This window comes from Rhinolophus sinicus, chromosome 4 (assembly GCF_057876585.1).
Source record: "Rhinolophus sinicus isolate RSI-liver-muscle chromosome 4, RSI-T2T, whole genome shotgun sequence".
Classification (NCBI taxonomy): domain Eukaryota; kingdom Metazoa; phylum Chordata; class Mammalia; order Chiroptera; family Rhinolophidae; genus Rhinolophus; species Rhinolophus sinicus.
The window spans coordinates 31,252,903-31,271,563 of NC_142504.1; the positions used below are offsets into that span (position 1 = coordinate 31,252,903).

Consider the following 18,661-nt stretch of genomic DNA (forward strand, 5'->3'; position numbering starts at 1 on the left):
AATAGTTTCTGGCCGGGAATGTGTGACATTGAGACAGTCTCGCACTTGTAAACAAGGACGAGTCTGGGTGGGGCCCCAGCCCACGCGATCTCGGGCCCTGTCCCAAGTGGCTGACCTCCAGCCCACCTACCTCCAGATGTCCGCTTTGGCTTCCAACTACCTTCTTCACAACAGGGCACTGTCCGGACAGCCGCCGGGAGGCGGGGCCCAAAGTTCTTCATCTGAGCCGATTGGCTCGGTCCCAGGCTCGGGACGTGTTTCCAAGTCCCAGTGACTCCTCCCCTTTGGAGTTGGGGGGAGCGTGCCGGGAAACAAATAAAACTGCAGGAGACGGCCGGTGGTGGCAAATCGAGCACTAGAGTCTCAAGCCACTCACGTCTCCTTTGACTCACTGCCCGACTCCTCGGCTCCGAAGCACCCTTGACCCTCAGCCCAGATCGGGGTGCCGCAGCCCGCCAGCATACTTGTCTTCGTCTCCCGGACGCGTCCCGCCGCCTCCTCGGTTCCAGGCTCTGTCCCTGTCAGTCTTCACCCTCAAGTCAGCCCTAGCTCCTGCCAGGCCTCGTGCACATCAAGATGAAGGCGGCCCGCTTCGTGATGCGCAGCGCCCGCTTGCTGAGCAGCGCCGGCCTGGTCCCCCGCGAGGTCGAGCATTTCTCGCGCTACAGCCCGTCCCCGCTGTCCATGAAGCAGCTGCTGGACTTTGGTGAGCGGGGGACGTAGGGCCCGGTGGGTGAGCTGGGACTAGGGTACCGCTTTAATTTTCAATCCCGGTGCAGGATAGGCTGGGTTCAGTGCTAAATACCAACTGGGGTCCGCTTTGCTGCTGAACCTGGAGCCTTGACGCTAGTGCACCTTGCCTTTTCCTGGATCTGCTTTCTTTCTGACAGGTTGTGCCTGCAGGTCGAGGTCACTTGCAGCCCCGCTGATGCTGGATGGTTTGAGCTCATCTTTCCTCTTTTTTCAGTTCAAAGCTTTCATCAAAATACTTTTTGCTTTCAGTCAGCATTTAACAGTGAACGAGAAACCTCATTCCCTCACGGCTTAGTACTTCTTGGAGAAGATTCCTAATATTATAAAGTAGCCTCAAATTAATTGAGATTTTTATCCCTTAGCCACCCTCCACAGGGTACATCTCTGTGTTCCTAACACATTTCTTCCTTTACCGGTATAGTTTTCCATATATTTGCATTACTGCTGAAAATATTTACAAACTTTCTGCAGTAACATTAGGAGGAAAATTTCAAGGATTTAAATGTGTTATTATTTATCACTAGTCCGGAAACATCACGACTTCCACCTTACCCCCTTATCTCCCCCTCCAGTTTCATATCTACAACTCTGTGAACGATGTCTCACTGTCATTGTGGTGTTGACCAAATCCTGCACTCTAATGAATACTAAGAGCTGTGGGCTATTCTGACTTCTTAGAAGTGAATCCTCTTCAAAAAGAAAAAAACAATAATTCTCAAATTGGTCACTTAAAAAAATAAAAAGAAAGACTATGAAGAAGATACTCCTAAATTGTCTATAAACAGTAACCCAACTGAGGGTGAAATATAATTTTATAATATATGTGTTCATTCAATATTGGATAGTTGATGCTATTCAAATATATCATTTAGACATAGTTGTTTCCAAAAACGAAATAAATATTATTATTACAGGTTCGGAAAATGCATGTGAAAGAACTTCTTTTGCATTTCTGCGACAAGAATTGCCTGTGAGGCTCGCCAATATCCTGAAGGAAATTGATATCCTCCCTGATCGATTAATAAATACCTCTTCAGTGCAGTTAGTTAAAAGCTGGTAAGTGATGAACCATTCTGAAACAATCTTGAGTTTTAAGACAGTTATCTAAGTATGAATTGTTCTAAAATATTACCATCATAATTGGAAACCAGGTAATCTGAGTAGTAAATACTTTTGAAATATGTAAACATTTTGTTTCATTAATTTAGGTAAGTTATCTTAAGAGTAGTTTTAAGCTAGAAACAGACATTTTTAACCTAAAAAAGTAAATACATTCACAATGTAATTTTTACTTCTAGAACTATAAAAAATAATTGAGTTACTATTTCAGTTTTATATTTTAAATAATAAAAGACAGTTTAATATTGCAAAAGGAACCTTATCCTACAAATAGATAGATATGAAGACCCGGTATTTTATATCACATTATATTATATTATATTATATTATATTATATTATATTATACCCGGTCTTATAGTAAAATAAGACTGGGTCTTATATTAATTTTTGCTCCAAAAGACGCATTAGAGCTGATTGTCCGACTACGTCTTATTTTCGGGAAAACACAGTATTTAGAAAGAGCCTAATCTTTGTTATTTACAAACCAATTAATAGAGCAGGCTCTGGGTTCAAGTGGTGCTTTTGTCTCTTCCCAGTTGTAGAATACTTGTCAAGTGTCTTAAATTCTCTATGCCTCAATTCTCCCATCTGTTATTGAAGGGAGTAAAGTATATGCCTCAGTGACATATTTGAGTATAATTGAATGAGCTAATTCAATGAAAAACACTTACAAAAGTATCTGGCACACAGCCAGCACTCAGAAAGTGTCAGTTACTATCATCTCATTTTATAAATAAGGATAGTGAAGCTTAAAGAAGGTAGATAATCCAAAGGAGCAGATTTTCAGAAAACAGAGCCAGGATATGCACTGAGGCAGGTATGCACCAGAGCCTCATCCCAATCCACTGACTGCACAGCTTTTTGTTCTTTGATTCAAGAAACATAGGTATTACATACCCATTAAACAATTACAATCTGAAACATATGCAATCTGTAGTATTTACTCCTGCTTTCAAGACTTCTGTTCACCTATGAATGGAGTAGGAAAAAATATGAAGACGTTCTTAAAAAGTTGTTTTTAAACGCTTTTCTATAAAAAGGTGAAAACATTTGCCAAACAAGACAGAAAACAATTCTGATCTGGAATAAAGAAATGTAAATTTAAGTTAGAAAGTTAAGGGTTAAGTTGTAGCTTTCTTTTTTAAAGACTTACTGTTTTCCAAATGTCTTGGAGTTTTAATTTTTAAATTTTTTATTAAATTTATTGGGGTGACATTGGTTAGTAAAATTACATAGGTTTTACATGTACAGTTTTTCAATACATCATCTATATGTTGCATTGTGTTTTCACAATCTGGAGTCAGTTCTCCTTCCGTCACCATATATTTGACCCTCTTTGCCTTCTTCTCCCCTCCCTTACCCACTTTGGTAACCGCTAAACTGTTGTCTGTGTGTATGAGTTACTGTTTGTTTGTTTTGTTCATTTATTGCTTTCATTTGTATGTCCCACATATGAGTGAAATCAGTTGTATGGTTCTCGACTTTTTCTGTCTGGCTTATTTTGCTTAGCATGATAATCTCAAGATCCATCCATGTTGTAGCAAATGGCAGTATTTCATCTTTTCTTATGGCTGAGTAATATTCCATTGTGTATATGTACTACATCTTCTTAATCCAGTCATTTATTGAAGGACACTTTGTGTTTCTATGTCTTGGGCACTGTGAATAATGCTGCAATAAACATTGGGGTACATATAATTTTATGGATACATGTTTTCAGATTTTTTGGGTATTCACTTAGGAGAGGGATTGCTGGGTGGTTTGTCATTCTAAATTTTTTGAGGAACCTCCATACTGTTTTCCATAGTGGCTGTACCAATTTACATTCCCACCAGCAGTGTATGAGTGTTCCCTTTTTTTGGAGTTTTAACTTTAAGCATTACACTTGCTTTGTCTTTTCAATTCATTTGAAAAAGACATTCTATTTTCAGTCACTCGTATCTGACTATTCAATTTTAAAACTTAAAGCATACCTGTCACTTTACAGGTATATCCAGAGCCTGATGGATTTGGTGGAATTCCATGAGAGAAGCCCAGAAGACCAGAAAGTGTTATCAGAGTAAGTTTCACACATTAGAATACGTGTCTAAAACTTTGACTATTTCCAGACATACACCTATAATAAGGGATACACACACTTATAATACATTTATAATCTAAGGAATATAAGTGAATGAAACTTATTTGAACTTTCACTAACTATAAATATTTTTTGGCTTAGTTTTGTAGATACTCTCATCACAGTTCGAAATAGACATCATAATGTTGTTCCTACAATGGCACAAGGAATCATAGAATATAAAGATGGCGGCGGTGCAGTTGATCCAGTCACCAATCAAAATCTTCAGTATTTCTTGGATCGATTTTATATGAACCGTATTTCTACCCGGATGCTAATGAACCAGCACAGTAAGTTAGTTCATCATGGTCATGATATATAGAGATGGGCGTAGCATATAAGCCATACTCCATCTCTATCTAGATTTTTCACTATTTGGTGGGTCACATTCTTTGTCAGTGGTAATTCTAATCATTATCCTGATTTTTATAACAATAATTTTTGTATTTATTTTCCAACAGTTCTTCTATTTAGTGACTCACAGACAGGAAACCCAAGCCACATTGGAAGCATTGATCCAAACTGTAACGTAGCTGCAGTGGTCCAAGGTAATTTCTAAATTTTTGCGTTTCCCTTATTGAGAATGTACACTATATGATTGATATATAGTTGAGGTGACTGTGAATGAATTTATATTTAGAGTGTTCCCTTTATATTTTTTGTAAATACTGGCATAAAGGTTCTTTGCTTTTGAGCGCCAGGGGTTTAAGCATACATTTGTAATATAAAAAAATCCAAACATCAGTGGCTAATTTGCCATATTTTTATATATTGTATTTGATCTCTGAAGTATACATATTACTATTGCTATAGCTATAACTTAAGCACTGTCATAAGTTTTCTTCAATAAAATATTTAAAAGGTATTTTTATATACATAAACTTTTACTCTAATAAATATTTTACATTAAGGGTGGCGTACACACTGAAGATTACTTGAAAATTTTACGTGGCACAAATTCATTTCATCATTATGAAAAAACACTTCTATTCCAGATGCCTTTGAGTGTTCGAGAATGCTTTGTGATCAGTATTATTTAACATCTCCAGAATTAAAGCTCACACAAGTGAATGGTAAGCTATAAATAAAATATATTTTAATCTATGGAAAATTGAGTGTTTTCCCAGTATGATTACTTCTTGTAAATACAAGGCAACTTTTGTGTTCCATTTTTTCCCTTCTAAACTTGCATAGAATTTGTATACATTTTTTTTGAAGTCAAGGTTCTCTTGATTTCAACTGGAAAGTTCCAATTGAGCATATTGAGTTGCTAATGACAATTCATAAAGAATAGTTTGAACAAATAATTTAGGATTTAGAGTAGCAACTAAGTTCCAATACCTTAGATAAAAAAAAAAAAAAAAAAAAAAAAAAAAAGATTGCTTACTACAGAGTACAGGGGATGGGGGGCCAGAAGCAAGAGGAACCACTTGGTAGTTTAGGAAATATCCTCTTAAAGCAGTTACTCATAAGATCTGGAATCAAAAATACTTTAAATTGCACCATAAGAAATAAGCCAGTCTCAGAAGGACAAATACTGCATGATCCCACTTACATGAGTTATTTAAAATAGTCAAACTCATAGAAACAGAGAGTAAAATGGTGGTTGCTAGAGGCTGCCTGGTGGGGTGGAATAGGGAGTCACTATTCAATGAGCATAAGATTTCAGTTATGCAAGATGAATAAGTTCTAGAGACCTGCTGTACAACATTGTTCCAATAGTCAACAATACGATATTGTATATGTACATGTAAATATTTAAGAAGGTAGATGTCATGTTCAATGTTCCTACCAAGAATATTTTTTTAAATTACACTATAGGTACGTATATACCAGTTTTGGAAGCAGAGTTGAATAGCTTCAACTCTAGGGTACCTGAAAAGATAAAGTCTTCCCATATTGACTGAAGTGATTACATGTTGAATGCAAGGCACAATTTTTATCCTATCCCATAGTTGCTTCTTAAAGCACAATAGTATACTTAAATTGGAATAACATTCTACTTTCAATTCAAAGTAAACATCTTTTCCAAGTAATAGTTATACATGAACAATGTTTATTGGTGGTGAGAATTAAAATCAAGTTGCTCAAATTAAGAGTAGCCTAACTCATGAATTGGGGATATGCAAATATAACTGATTACGAAACTAAAAATAAGAGTACAAGCACAGATTGAAAAATATCTCTAAATATTAACAGCATTGCTGCATAATACTTGTAAATAAATTGCTTGAACTGTTTGATAAAATAAAGAGGGAACTGAGCCAGACATTATGCTTTCTGATTCAAACTTTGCCAAGGCCTGGGACACCAAAGAATAATACTTTTATTTTTCTTTTCAAACAGTGTTATGAGATTTTTGTTTCTTGTTTTCTTTAGCCTCTTGGTGAAACTTAAGCATATTTAGTTTATAAGATTTAATGTTTGGGTGATAAAAATAAAAAATAATCAAATGTGTTATTTTTTCCCCCATGCATTATTTTGTAAATTTCCATGGGCTACGTCAATTTCAAAACATGAAAATTATAGCTAGCATTAATTTTGACATTATACTATAGACGTATTCATTTTTTCTTCTTTCTTACAGTGCATATAATTTTAACTCTGAGATTGTCCAGTACAGAAGTTTTGAAAATAGAAACAAATAATCCATGCAATCTAATTTATAGCACCCTTGTTGCACACTTCATCTGACTTTATACATTGGCAGAGAAATGCAAAAATTAATCATAGAGCACTGGGTAGCAACTGTAGTAGCATTTTGAAAATAAACACGTTGTGTTTGCTGTTTAAGAGGGAAGGCTCTAGAGTAGGATTTTGCAGTGAGAAGGATGGGGAATATTCCAAACCTGTTTAAGTCTAAAATGTTAATCAAATAGATATGGAAGTTCATTTTAATGAAATATTTGTTTACCAATTCTAACGAGCTGAATTTTTCTAGGAAAATTTCCAGGGGAACCGATTCACATTGTGTACGTTCCGTCTCACCTTCACCATATGCTCTTTGAACTATTCAAGGTATGACACTGTACAATAATTGCAGTTTGTTTTTGTTTTTTTTGATTCACTGTGCACATTTTTATTTCCTTTATCATTCTGACTAACCAGGAGCCTCACTATCTTCTCCCAAGCGTGCTTCTGTGCTCCTAACAGAAGGTGGCTACTGTTAATGTTTGAAAGGGAACATTGAGTCTCTTGTAGCTTCCGCATGTATTTGAGAATGCACAATATGATTCATGGTGTGTCAGTGCCCCCTATTCCCATTATATTTGCAGGTGCCCAACAAAGCACTATTCATTCGTGTATTTGTTAAGGAGGGGCGGGGTAAATGCTGTAGGGATTGAGGCCTTGTTACTTCCACCCCCGCAGGCTGATCCAATTCCAAATCCAGAGGTTCGGGTCCAGAATTAACTGTAGGTGGCAGGGCCCCAACCTGAGTCTAGAATATACGCAGAAGACAGTCCATTCTTTCAATGATCTACATTAATGTGCATATGACTCACCTGGGGGTTTTGTGAAAAGGCAAATTCTGATTCACTGGGTCTGGGGTGGGGCCTGAGATTCTAATAAACTAATAGGCTATGGGGCTGGTCCACAGTCCACATTGAATGGTTAGACTGTAGGGCAGTGCTTTTCAAACTTCCATGTGCATTCGAACCACCTGGAGGGCTTGTGAAAACACAGATTCTTAGGCTCTGCCCCCACAGATTTTAATTCTCTAGGTCTGAGAATTTGCATTTCCAAGAAACTCTCAGAGGATGGGGATGTTACTGGCCTGGAGTAACCAGGTGCTAAAATCAAATCCTGTCCTGGGTTCTAAGACCGAACTACAATTCTGTACTTAACACCAAAAAATGGAAAAACATGTGAAGCTTTCTTTGTGATAATCCCAATAGTCCTTCTGGACTGGAGAGGAGGAAGCCTAAAGAAAGTGAAATCTGCTTCTAATTCTTCTCAAAATTTACTGTTTCCTAACTTATTCTAATGTTAGTTCAAGGAGGTATTGATTATACGACAAACATCTGATCTATGTTATTTCACTTCAGCTAATGATTAAAACTTAATATTAAATGGAAACCAGAAAGCAGATAATTTACCAGCAGAAGGTTAGAGAAGAAAGTGAGTGAAACAAACCAAAACTGTGTCTGTACGAGATTCATCCAGTTGTCTGAAAACTTGTTTGAGTTTCTTTTTTGTGAAAAGACAAAAGATACTTTTTTTGTTGATTTGATTCATTTTTAAATTGAATGGTCCAACTCAGTTATATTTTGCCTTCACTGGTAAAAGTTACGATAATCACATGCAAATTGAAATTGAATTTAGAATTATTTAGTATCCTTTTTAAATAGCAACAACTTTTTCCCAGCAAATTTTATAAAAGCCAATACATTGGTTCAGTGATTCGCTGTTCATTTGTTATGTAATAGTCTTTGGTGTTTGGGTGCAAAATGTAATGGAAAGACAGAAAAGAGAGTATTACAAAATAGACTATAAAAAACAATTTCTACCTTTAAATTAAGCTTACAAATAAGAACTTGACAACTAGCAGAACTGTTTTTCCGTTAGACATTATTCCCAGGTGCTACATTACATGGTAAATGAGTATTTTTCATTATACGTCTGCATGACACATTCATAAATGGCTATTTAAAGAGCTGTTGTAACTACTAAATTAAAAAAAAAATAGGAACTTTGAATTACTGTCTGTGCTGCTTTTATTTTTAAACATAAAAAAATAGTTATTTATTGTCCCTCATTCTTCTGCCATTGAATTCCTTATGGTGTTGCTTTCTTTAGAATGCAATGAGGGCAACAGTTGAACACCAGGAAAACCAGCCTTCCCTTACACCAGTTGAGGCGACTGTTGTCTTGGGAAAAGAAGACCTTACAATTAAGGTAACAATTCTCTATTTTTCTTTTGAGTCTCTCTTGAGAGAATTAATTATTTTGCTGCGACCTTCAGATGTTTTCCTGTGGCTTGTACTATCTAATTGGTGCCACTTAGTATGTTTTGAAGATTTTTTGCTAAAATTCAATATAACAGTAAATTTATTACCACATAACAAAATAAACGTAATTTATGTAAAAAGCAGCTCAAAATGTTATTAAATGCATAAAATAGTCAACATATCAACTTTTCATTGTGGTGGATTTTTGACACCTTTTGAAAAAAAAACTTGAAATCAATGAATGCAGTGAAAGAGTTAAAAAAGAGGCCATGATAATAAAGCTCTCTGCTTTGAGCAATAGATCAAAGTCATCTATCAGGTGACTTTTAAATGAAGGAAAGACATTTTTATACAAACAAATGCACATTGTTTTTCATGTGTAGCTCTGATGACTTGTTTGTTTGTTTGTTTGTTTAAGATTTCAGACAGAGGAGGTGGTGTTCCCCTGAGGATCACTGACCGTCTCTTTAGTTACACATACTCCACGGCACCAACGCCTGTGATGGATAATTCCCGAAATGCTCCTTTGGTAAGACCAATTATATGGCTAAGTTCATCCCAGCCACCTAGTTCTAAAGGTAGAGGAAGGATTAGAAGGAAGTATGCAGGCAAGCTCATCAATTTAGTTAAATTGGGCATGGGGGCTGTATGAGAAAGAATGATAAAGCAAGCTAAAAATGGTGAAACAATTTAAAGGGTCTCTGATTGGAAGCAGAAGATACTTATCTAGGTTCTAAGACATCAGTAACAGGTAGGATAATAACTCCCTCCCACAGTGTATTGTAATGATCACATCCACGGCTCTTTACCAATACCATCTTTCCCCTCCAGGCTGGTTTTGGTTACGGTTTGCCGATTTCTCGTCTATATGCCAAGTACTTTCAGGGAGATCTGCATCTCTACTCCTTATCGGGATATGGAACAGATGCTATCATCTACTTAAAGGTATACTTTAAAGTCAATAGAAAAAAATCATGCTTCTGAGACGATTGCTTCTCTCCCAGCCCTGAGTCCACTGTGAATACCCCAAACTGAGTCAATGCAAATAATGACCACATTCTGTTTTCTCTTTGGTATGTGTATATATACGATTTAATATTTAATTGGGCAACTTAACCAAAAGGAAGTGGAACCAGGTCTACCTGCCTCCAGTGAAGCAAAATTGTTTCCCAAGAAGCACTTTAGTTTCAGAATGAGAACATGCTCATGTGATTTTTTTTTAAGGCAACTCCTTTGGCTTCTGTGAGAATAACTGTACTTTTGTTTTGCTTAAACTTGTGGGAAATATATGCTAATAATGTTCCAGCCTCAAAAACAACAGATATCAAGATACTCATGACCTTAAGCTGACCTATTAGAAATCCAGAAAGGAAAGCTGAGTTCTCACTAGTTGTCAGTGGGATGTTTGGCATTTCCTGTTTAAGCTTTAAAGCTGGGTGCATGTTTTATCTATTTCTGGTAAAGCCTCAATTTATTTGTTAAGGTCACTGTCCTGATTCCGTTTATCATTTGCCAACTATTTTGACTGAAAATATATTTACACATATTAGCACCTAAAAGATTAAGCCTCCAGGCTCCCATTCTGTGCCAGGGAATTATTTGCCAAATGAATCTTTGACCATCTAAGATAATTAACGTATTTATTTCTTAAATGAGCCAAAGTTTTCAAAGTATTGGGAAGAATTAATAGATTGTATATTTGTAGTATCAGATTTTAATAGATTAATAGTATCAGATTAGGACTCTTTATCACAGATATTACAGTTTTGCCTGGAAAGGATAGCTTTGCTATTCAACTCTATCGTATCAGTAACATCCAAAAAAGGAACGTGTGTAAATATTGAACACAAATTCTATTCCTTAATTTATAATTGTATATATACTATTTCATCCCCTATAGGGTAGATATAATATTTATTTTTTAGTTTTCTTTTATACAATGCCTAGCATTCTGTGGGCCCTGGTGTACTCTTATTACTAAATCAATCAGAGAATGTATTTGAATGTTTGATATATATATATTTTTTACCTCTGAATTTATTTTGAATAATCTCTTGGAGTATAAATTATGCCATAAATAATTTCTTTGGTTTGATTTTTTTTTTTCTGCCCTCTCCTTTCAGGCTTTGTCTTCTGAGTCTGTAGAAAAACTGCCAGTCTTTAATAAATCAGCCTTCAAACATTATCAGATGAGCATTGAGGCAGACGACTGGTGTATCCCAAGCAAGGAACCAAAGAACCTGGCAAAGGAAAAGGTGGCTGTGTGATGAGGAATGCTCAGGACACTTGAAGGGATCAAAGTGGGTCTCCAGCCGTGCTGCTTCCGGAATGTTTGCATGTGAACTTTCGGTCCTTCAAAAACAAACAACGGCCACAAAAACTCGTTGAGCAGAACACCGAAGGGAAGAGGGCAAAACTCTTTTCTGTGACCCAGGAAAGCACAGCGCAGGACTACAGGAGTGAAGAGATGGCCAGCTCTTTATTCTTTCCACTTAGAATAATGCTTGGGTTTATATCAAATCCTAAAGAACATAATAAGCCTCAGTGTTTCACCTGTTTATCAACTAGAATGGGAAACGGAGAGAAGTGAAGCTACAGGCTAGCAGTCTCAGTAGACTGATATTTTAGACCTCTAGTTGGCATCATAAGATATTGATATTTATGAGACATCAAGTGTCAATTATACCAGTATTTTCCTGTCATTCAAAGCAGTAGGGTTAAGTGTACACTATATGATTAGAAATGTATATGAATGTACATTTTGTGTTCATTATATATCTGTGTGCTCTAGAGAGGGAAAACTGGTAACTAAAATAACATTCACTTTGAATAAGGAATGAGTCAAAACATGTTATTCAAAGTTACAGCCAAGGCATTGAGCCTATGTGAAAACTCAGAAGAAAGCCTTTTCTGATAAATACAGGATCTTTCTTATGCTGCTTTCCCTGTTAACACTTCACATAATAAGTGAACACTTAGTACCAGGTGCCTAGTACTGAATTTTAAAATATACACTGAATTCAGGATGTTGGCGGTTGGTGAGAGAGAAAGAATTGCCAAAGTGATAGCAAAAATATCCCTCACGTTGCTTTGTTTATAAATGAAATAGTAGATTGGAAAAACGAATGTTAGGGAAAGAAATCATGCATTCAGAACCTAACAAAGCAGGAAGGGCTGTTCTCTACTCTGCAGTGGTGGTAATGCAAAGGCATCCATTTTCTAGGTTTTAAAAGATATATTTTTGATATACTTAATTATATTCTCTACACTCCACTATTAACATATCTTTAAAACAAATATTCCCAATTATCAAATGGCTCAAGAACATTAGAATTGACATACTTCTTGGTGTATATTTAACAAGCAGCCTGGGAGTAAGAGGACTTCATGCTGGGGTATTTTCATCTGCGAATCACTGAGATTGAGAGCTAATGAATGACAGCTGTAGTGCATATGGAACTTTTGGGGAGTTCAGGTATGCAGATTGACGGAAGAAATGAAAAAAACAAAAAAAGAAAAGAAGGAAAGAAGGTGGGAACGAAGGAAGGACGGAAGGGAGGAAAGGAAAGGAAAGGAAGATGGAAGGAAGGGAAGCAGAAGGCAAGCATCTTGCTGATTTCTGCACAAGTTATTTCAAGAAATTATCCATATTTTCATGGATAAATTATTGGTAAGAAGATGAATTGGTGCCTTTCAAAACAGTATGACTTATTTAAATGGCTCTCTCACTTTTGCAAGACATTAGGCTTTAATGAGATAATAAACTCTCCCGTGTCAAATTGATATTCAAACTGGAATATAGGGAAAACTAGACCTTGCATTGGAAAATAATCAGTAATCTCTATGTGTTGAACTTAACATTTGTGTTTAATTTTGTCATGGCCTGTTGTGGTGGTGCTTCTGGGAGTGGTCATAGAAGCCTTAAACTATTTGTTGTGGATTTCAGATTTTATCATCAGAAGTTTTAGTGACTTTTCTTGATGATGGGATTCTGGCTTCTGATTACACAAAACTATTTCCCAGTCAAATATTTGCCAGTTATTTTGACTTTTAGATTAACTTAAAGGCTATTTGACTTTTCCGTTTTTACTGAAATTAAACATTTTTGCATGTAAATACTTGTATTTACCAAAGATTTAAAGCAGTTGATTAATTAATTAACCCAAACACTGTGAACTATCTTTAAAACACTAGAGAAAAAGAAATGTTGGGATCTCAATAACAGCAACTGTGTAAATGGAATTCTATAAAATAGAAGTAGTCTACATTGTCTACATTGGTATATGTGAAATTTATGGAAGAGCTTTAGGATTCTAGTGACTGGATACCGCACATTAAGACCCACTTAAATTATTCATGTATAAATTGTGTTTTTGTCTCCAGGCTCTGTACAGAGAAATGTGATAATTTTTATAATAAATATTTTTATTATAATAGTAGACATAGTCTTTTAAATTTCTTTTCTCAAATTAATGGCAAAATACTAAGAAGAATTTGAGGTACATATTTTCCTCACTTTATATTCAAGTCCAATTTATCTTCATATTTGGTATAGCCTTTTAAAAGTATTAAAAACAACTTAAAACCTTAATTTTTAAACAAAATATACATACTTTATGGCAGTCCAGAAATTTCTAATCATCCTTTGCTTTCTTATTTATGCTCTATAACACATCAATGTGTATTTATTTACATGAATATATTCAATAATCATTTTTGCAATACATGTATTCTTTATAGTTTTGGGTACCTTTACTTTAAAGTTTTATTTAAGGACTGTATTCACATAACAAATACAATGGAGTACCAAAATAATTACCTAGATAATTTAGATTCCCAAGCAATTTCTGGATTAAATAATCTGAAAAATAAATAATAAAATAGAAATTCAATAGAAATTACTGAGTTAAGTCATGGCATGTTTTATCTGTGCTATCTCCACACCATCTTTCTTTACTAATTTAATCCCACTTTACCTTCAGATAACATCCTTTCTACCCACCTCCATAACGCCCTTATTGGTAAAATTTTGCACATTAAAAAAAGGGAAGAACAAGGGAGATTGGAAGGAAGAAAGAAGAAGGAAGGAAGGAAGGAAGGAAGGAAGGAAGGAAGGAAGGAAGGAAGGAAGGAAGGAAGGAAGGAAGGAAAAATTAGAATAAAGTAAAATTAGTGGAATAAATTTGCCATGACTATATTCTAAACTCTTGTCAGAATAATCATATTTGAATAAAAAATGCCATCAAAGGCATTAGACCTTAAATATATACTAAAGCCCTTCATCAAGGACACTGCCCTATACTTGATGCCCCTCATTTCTTGTTCTGCGAAGGAAGTCCTGCACTGTGTGTCTAAAGAAAGCATGCACACACGCATATGCACTTGTGAACATGTGCACACATGGGATTTAGCTGTAAATTTCCTTGGAGTAAGCTGCTTGGGAGGTAGGGAGTTTGTGTAGTCCACAGTCTCGGAATTTTCATCCACATTTCCATAAAAACTACAGGACTTCATGCAAATGCCACGATTTTCCATTTACACGCACATATATCTTTTTGACAAAATCAGTGTTTACCGCAAAAGATACTAATTTTCAAGGTCAACAAAGCAGGCTGAATATTCATCAGCACAATATACTGTTTCTCCTAAACTTCAAATTTGGCTAAAAATGGTAGGAGAATTTGATCTTAGCTACAATGACATATGCAAAGAGAGATGGAAATCATTGTGAGCTAGTAGCTTGGGCATTGACTTTGATAATTTCTTTATATACTCTCCTACTATACTTTCAGGTACTGTACTTATGCTTAGATGTGTACCAATAGGGCAAGTGTATATGGAATCTCCAAGTCACTTTGGTCTGTCCTGGTGAAAGAATTGAGGGGCTTTCATAATTTTACAGGATATTATGTAAGAAGTCCCCCACCATGAACACTTGGCTTCTATCTTGGTTAGCATTCTAGCCATACATGTCTTTTTTGGATTTTTCACTCTTTTCCTTACACCACAGTTATTTAGGCACTCAATAAACATTTCCTGGATAAATACATGAATAAACACATAAATAGACTTCTGCCTATAGATAAGCATTCTTGCATTTAAGGGCAGCTCAGAAGTCTGTCTTGAATAAATGCACATCAAATATAAGATTTTATGCTATAAATGGTTTACAAGGAGTTTTACAACATTGTAGAAACTCTGGAACACTTTTCCAAACCAGTTGAATTGCAACTGATCTTTTTTTTAATGTCATTCTCTACTGGTGTTCTTTGGCTAATGGAAATTATTACATATTTCAAAAGAAATGAAATGATGGGTAAAAGTTATTAGAAGTAAGAAAATTTCTTGAGTAAATGGGTCAGTGTTTCAGATTTTATGACTATTCTTCCTTCTTGTTCACCTTGGACTCAGATGGAAAAATTTTGCCATCCATATTTTATGGCCACTTAATGAAAATGAGCAACTGTCTTTTAATGAGACTTTTCAGTTCTTACCTAAGTGCAAATAAACATTGAATGCCACTCAAAACCAACAGAAAAGTTAGTAATCTTGAAAACATGTTGTCTAGTAAATGATGTGAAAATGATGTGAACTGTCTTAGTGATAAATCCAGCAACAAAATAATAAAGTTTGTCAACAAATTATGAGATGTCATTTTCATGTTTACTGCTACCATTTAATGTAATGAAAATAATACAGAACTGGTTGTCAAGTAATGCAATATAGCTAGATATTATTTATTAGCATAGTATTTTCCATAAATGTAAAAAAGGTGCTTTAATATCTAATAGCCTATGAATGGCAAGTCTTGAGTTTTTAAATCAATTCCATTAAAAGTATGCACTTAAAAAAAAAAAAAAGTATGCACTTTAATGTTTTTCTAGCGCTGAAATACACTTTGATATCTGATAGAGTTTCTCTCAACTCAGTCTTTTCAATTCATTTTTAAGGATAACAAAATTTGTATGAAATTACAAATTTGTGATCTGAAAACGAAATGATTTGAAAACAAAAAAGAAAAACCTTATACCATGTTCTTAGGCAATTCTCTTTACCTATTTGAGTTCCAGTTTTATCTTTATCTAAATGAGATCTAGTTGTTTAAGGAAGGCACTTCTAACTTTAAAGTTTTTGAATCTATGTTTTCAAATGATTCTTTCCTGAACACCCATACTCCAATCTGTCTTCAGTCCAAACTAGGCTTCTTATAATATCACTTATCCAGCTCAACATCCTTTGCTGGCTTCCCAGTGCCTAAGAATCTGATATTCATAGTTTTCTACATGACCAACCTTACAACTTGTATCCTTCATTACCAAATGGTTCAATATATTGTCTTCTAAACACGGAACAAACACATTTCTTTTCACTTATTATATATATGCCTACCTGAAATGCCCTTCCCCTCACCTGTGTTTTTGTTTGTTTGTTTGTTTGTTTGTTTTCCTAAATGCTGCTCAACCTTCTAGACCCAACTCAAATTCCACTTCCATAGACTGGACATCCCACTTCAAAGTAATCTCTCTCACAACTTCCTCCTCTAAACTCCCTCATTGGTCAGGGCCGTTTTAGTATTTGTCACGTAATTCCTAAGGTTGCTAGTTAAATGTTAGGGAGAGATAGGAAACCCAGAAACTCAACTAGATTGTGTGTTCCCTGCAATCCAAGACTATGGATTACACACACCTATATAAAAACCATGATGTTAAATCTGTCTCATGTATAGTAGACATTGAATGATATTTCTGGATTAATATATTTTTGATGAGCTGGGAAGACAGTGAATAGCAATAGAATAATTCCTAAGTGAGCAGTTTATTCTATTGATCTAAAACCAAATCAACCCATCTTAATATTTTTTAATGGCCCTCATCATTTCTTCTCAATCTGGGAAAGATTCACGTTTATTTCCAGGTTAATCGTGGCTGTAATATAGTCACAAAAAAACTAAATTAAACATTTTATTTCATGCTTAAAAATCAATCTTTGCCTTCATGGGCCTTATCGTCCTATTGAAGCGTTAAAAGACACAAACATGTGAAAAGTTGAATCATGACCAAAGATTTTAATAACAGTTCAAATTAACAATAGAACTGTCATAATTTCTAATATAAGTAGTCAGGCAAATGCACTATCATTAATTGGTATGGAAATTTAAAGAAGGAAAGGTGACTTCAGGCTAATGTAAATAAGTAGAAAGAGGACAGTTTATGTGGAGGAAATGGGAAGAAGACCATGAAGAAAGTATCAGGCGAGGGTGGGAAGGGTAAGTTGGAGCTAAACTGAAGACAGTTTGAATGTCTGGATGTGGTGCCTGGGGTATCAAGGAGCCTTTTACTGGGATAGTACAAGGATCAAAACAGTTTTGTTTGCTAAAATACTGAGATCATGTGTTTCACTGTCAGTTTGTTTACAAAATACAGTGCAGCAATCAGCACAATTTTCTGAAATGAGAAAATAATTTAATTTTCAAATAACTAACAAGAGCATCTGTGGTGTCTGTTGACTGATGAGTGAAAAGAGTGGGTTTTTGCCTGAATGTTGTAGTGGTCAGGCATGTACTCTGGAGCCAGACTACCTAGATGTCCATCCCAGCTGTGCCACTTAATAGCCATGGCAAGTTACATAACTTCTCTCTGCCTTAGTTTTCTGATCTGTAAAATGGGGGTAATATTACAGCATTTTCCTTATAGGAATCCTGCAATAATTAAAATGAGTCAATATAGGTAAAGTATGTATAACAGTCTTTGGCACATAATAAAATTTACGTAGAAAGTAGCTATTTTATCAATAAGGTTCTTTAAGTATCAGATACTGGATCCTTATATTAAATTAAGTTCCTATACAAATAAGTTGGTAGAAATAGAAATAAACTACTGTCCTTCAGATACGAGTTCATACAGTGTGAGCATGCAATATCAATGCTAATGACAAATTTGCTCCCATCTACCCTATTGCCCGATTATGAAACCTGGGTAAGATTTTTTGGGTCAAAGAATGGTCTGTGACCAGAAACCAAAGAGCAAGGCTGAGTGAAGCTGTTCAGGCAGGGATCAAACCCAGACCTTGACCGCTTTGGTAATGCCGTCCAGTGAAAAGCTGGATGGGTGGATGGTGGGGTCATATGTTACCTAATGGGATTTATTAACTCTTTCGGGTCCCTCTGAGGGCACTGCACAAAACAGCACCTCCCTGAACACTGAGGAGGAGCTGGCTCACTACATATTGTAAATTAACACACAGACTGCTGAACACAGCACCTTGCTCAAAGCATGCTCTCAGTAATTGTTTATCGAATGAATGAAAAGAGACTTAAGCCATTAAAGTAACAATTAGGCTTCAGTTGTTCCTTAGGCAGCCTCTTTGCCCTTCTAAATATCATATTTCATCTTGTGAAAGCAGACCTCCAAATGATAACAAAAACAAGCACAAAACATGAATTTTTAAAAGCTTTTGAAAACAGTTCCCTGGCTTGTTGGAAAGTAGAGAATGTTTTCTTACCTTTTTTTTTTTTAAGACTGTCTGACAATAGTTCTTTGTAACTAAAAATATATCCGTATTTTCAGTGTTAGAGAGTCAGATGAGATTCTTATTTTTACATAATCCAGATAGTTCCAGGCAAAATTTCACTTACCATGCTTTAATTTGGGGGAAATTATTTTAGGGATAAAATTTGTCACTGAACTTGAAGAAATGATTTCTTAAACAAAGGTAATTTAT

General features: G+C 35.5%; 1 protein-coding gene across 1 annotated transcript; it reads left to right on the forward strand.

Annotated features, from left to right (window-relative positions):
* Nucleotides 1-345: 345 nt before the first annotated feature.
* PDK4 (pyruvate dehydrogenase kinase 4) lies at nucleotides 346-13,380 on the forward strand. The gene is made up of 11 exons (XM_019729746.3): nucleotides 346-706; nucleotides 1,668-1,809; nucleotides 3,861-3,932; nucleotides 4,095-4,282; nucleotides 4,454-4,540; nucleotides 4,988-5,065; nucleotides 6,934-7,010; nucleotides 8,790-8,888; nucleotides 9,360-9,470; nucleotides 9,773-9,886; nucleotides 11,065-13,380. The coding sequence occupies exons 1-11, from the start codon at nucleotides 577-579 to the stop codon at nucleotides 11,206-11,208; spliced, it is 1,242 nt and encodes a 413-aa protein (XP_019585305.2). The 5' UTR covers nucleotides 346-576; the 3' UTR covers nucleotides 11,209-13,380.
* The last annotated feature ends 5,281 nt before the right edge of the window (nucleotides 13,381-18,661 follow it).